At 41.3% G+C, this 1,940-nt stretch overlaps 1 protein-coding gene across 1 annotated transcript; it reads left to right on the top strand.

Moving 5' to 3' along the window:
- The first annotated feature begins 653 nt into the window (after positions 1 to 653).
- LOC127680613 (olfactory receptor 52P1) lies at positions 654 to 1,643 on the top strand. Its single transcript, XM_052176202.1, has one exon. It carries the CDS (start codon positions 654 to 656, stop codon positions 1,641 to 1,643), a length of 990 nt encoding a protein of 329 aa, XP_052032162.1.
- Positions 1,644 to 1,940: the final 297 nt, after the last annotated feature.

Here is a 1,940-nt window from a genome sequence, read left to right as displayed (position 1 = left end):
TATATAAAAATATCTCTATCATCTACAATCATCTATGTATGTATGTATCTACCATCTATCTACTTGTGTTAATATGTGTGCAAACAAAAACATATATACACTTATACACACACACACACACACACACACACACACACAAATATTCATGGATTAATGAAAAGAATGCCAACCACTGGTGAAACTTGAAAACTAATTAATAAGAATCAGATCCTAAATGCAAAACTATTTAAACTTAGATTTGAAAAATGGTGTCCATCTTGACCAGTGCCAATGGCCCCAAATTAACATTTTCCTATACTGCATGAGTATTCAGCTACATTCCTAGAATAAGGGTTGTATTTCTTTCCTTGAAAACAAGAACCATGAGCTAGGCTGAAACTGTAGTTCACTTAAGTACTTACTCAAACTTTATCATAGTTGCTTATTCTGTTACATAGTAATATGTTATACATTATGCAAATATTTTCACATATAATTCCCTAATTATAGGAAATAAATATTAAAATTATGGTTATTATGACTGTCATTTTAAGAATAATAGTTTTACAAACATTCTGTAGTTAGTGAAAGTAATTGTTATCTCATTTATTTATCTATCCCATGTTGTCTTTCCAGGCAATATGATATGGTGTGGGGTTTTCTGACCGAAGATGATGTCCAACACCATAAGCCAGACCATGGAATCTCCTAATCATACGGACTTGGATCCTTCTATCTTCTTTCTCTTGGGCATCCCAGGCCTAGAGCAATTCCATATGTGGCTCTCACTTCCAGTGTGTTGTCTGGGCACTGCCACAATTGTGGGCAATATAACCATCCTGGTTGTTGTTGCCACAGAGCCAACCTTGCACAAACCAGTCTACCTCTTCCTGTGTATGCTCTCAAGCATTGATTTGGCTGCGTCCTTCTCCACAGTACCGAAGCTACTGGCTATTCTCTGGTGTGGAGCTGGCCATATCTCTGCCTCCGCCTGCCTGGCACAGATGTTTTTCATTCATGCCTTTTGCATGATGGAGTCCACAGTGCTGTTGGCCATGGCCTTTGATCGCTATGTGGCCATCTGCCACCCACTCCGCTATTCTACCATCCTCACTGACACCATCATTGCCCGCATTGGGGTAGTAGCCATGATGAGAGGCTCCCTGCTCATGCTCCCATGTCCTTTCCTCATTGGTCGTCTGAGCTTCTGCCAAAGCCATGTGATCCCTCACACATACTGTGAGCATATGGCTGTGGTGAAGCTGGCCTGTGGAGACACCAGGCCTAATCGTGTGTACGGGCTGACAGCCGCACTGTTGGTCATTGGAGTTGATTTATTCTGCATTGTTCTTTCCTATGCCCTCATTGCACAAGCTGTTTTTCGGCTCTCATCCCAGGAAGCCCGGTCCAAAGCCTTAGGTACCTGTGGCTCCCATGTCTGTGTCATCCTTATCTCTTACACACCAGCCCTCTTCTCCTTTTTCACACACCGATTTGGCCACCATGTCCCACTCCATATTCATATTCTTTTGGCTAATGTCTACCTGCTTTTCCCACCGGCTCTTAACCCTGTGGTATATGGAGTCAAGACAAGGGAGATTCGTGAAAGGGTTGCCAAGGTGTTTCAGTGGGGACAGGGAACTGGGCTCAAGATATCTAAGTAATTATGGAGTATAGTATAGAGTGCAGAAAAATTAAAAAAACATAGTTTTTAAATATTAAGGAATTCTCAGTATTCAAAATTGAAAAAATATTTAATGCTAGGATAAGATCCTCTGAAAAACTTCTATTCATTTTTAATAACCAGAAATCACAGAGGAGGGGAAAGACTTCTGTGCATCTTCTCTTTGATCTGGAGAAGAGTAAAACCATAACACTCTTCCACCTGGATAGCACCTAGACACAGGAAGAACTTTCCCTGTGCAGAAGGGTCTACTCAGCTTAGAGGACCTCTGCAAAGC

The sequence above is a fragment of the Apodemus sylvaticus genome, chromosome 1 (genome assembly GCF_947179515.1).
Source record: "Apodemus sylvaticus chromosome 1, mApoSyl1.1, whole genome shotgun sequence".
NCBI classification, from domain to species: Eukaryota; Metazoa; Chordata; class Mammalia; order Rodentia; family Muridae; genus Apodemus; species Apodemus sylvaticus.
This window is presented reverse-complemented; position numbering and strand designations above follow the sequence as displayed.

Coding starts and splice junctions, on each gene's coding strand:
- LOC127680613 (XM_052176202.1), top strand. CDS start 654: ATGTCCAACACCATAAGCCAGACCATGGAATCTCCTAATCATACGGAC.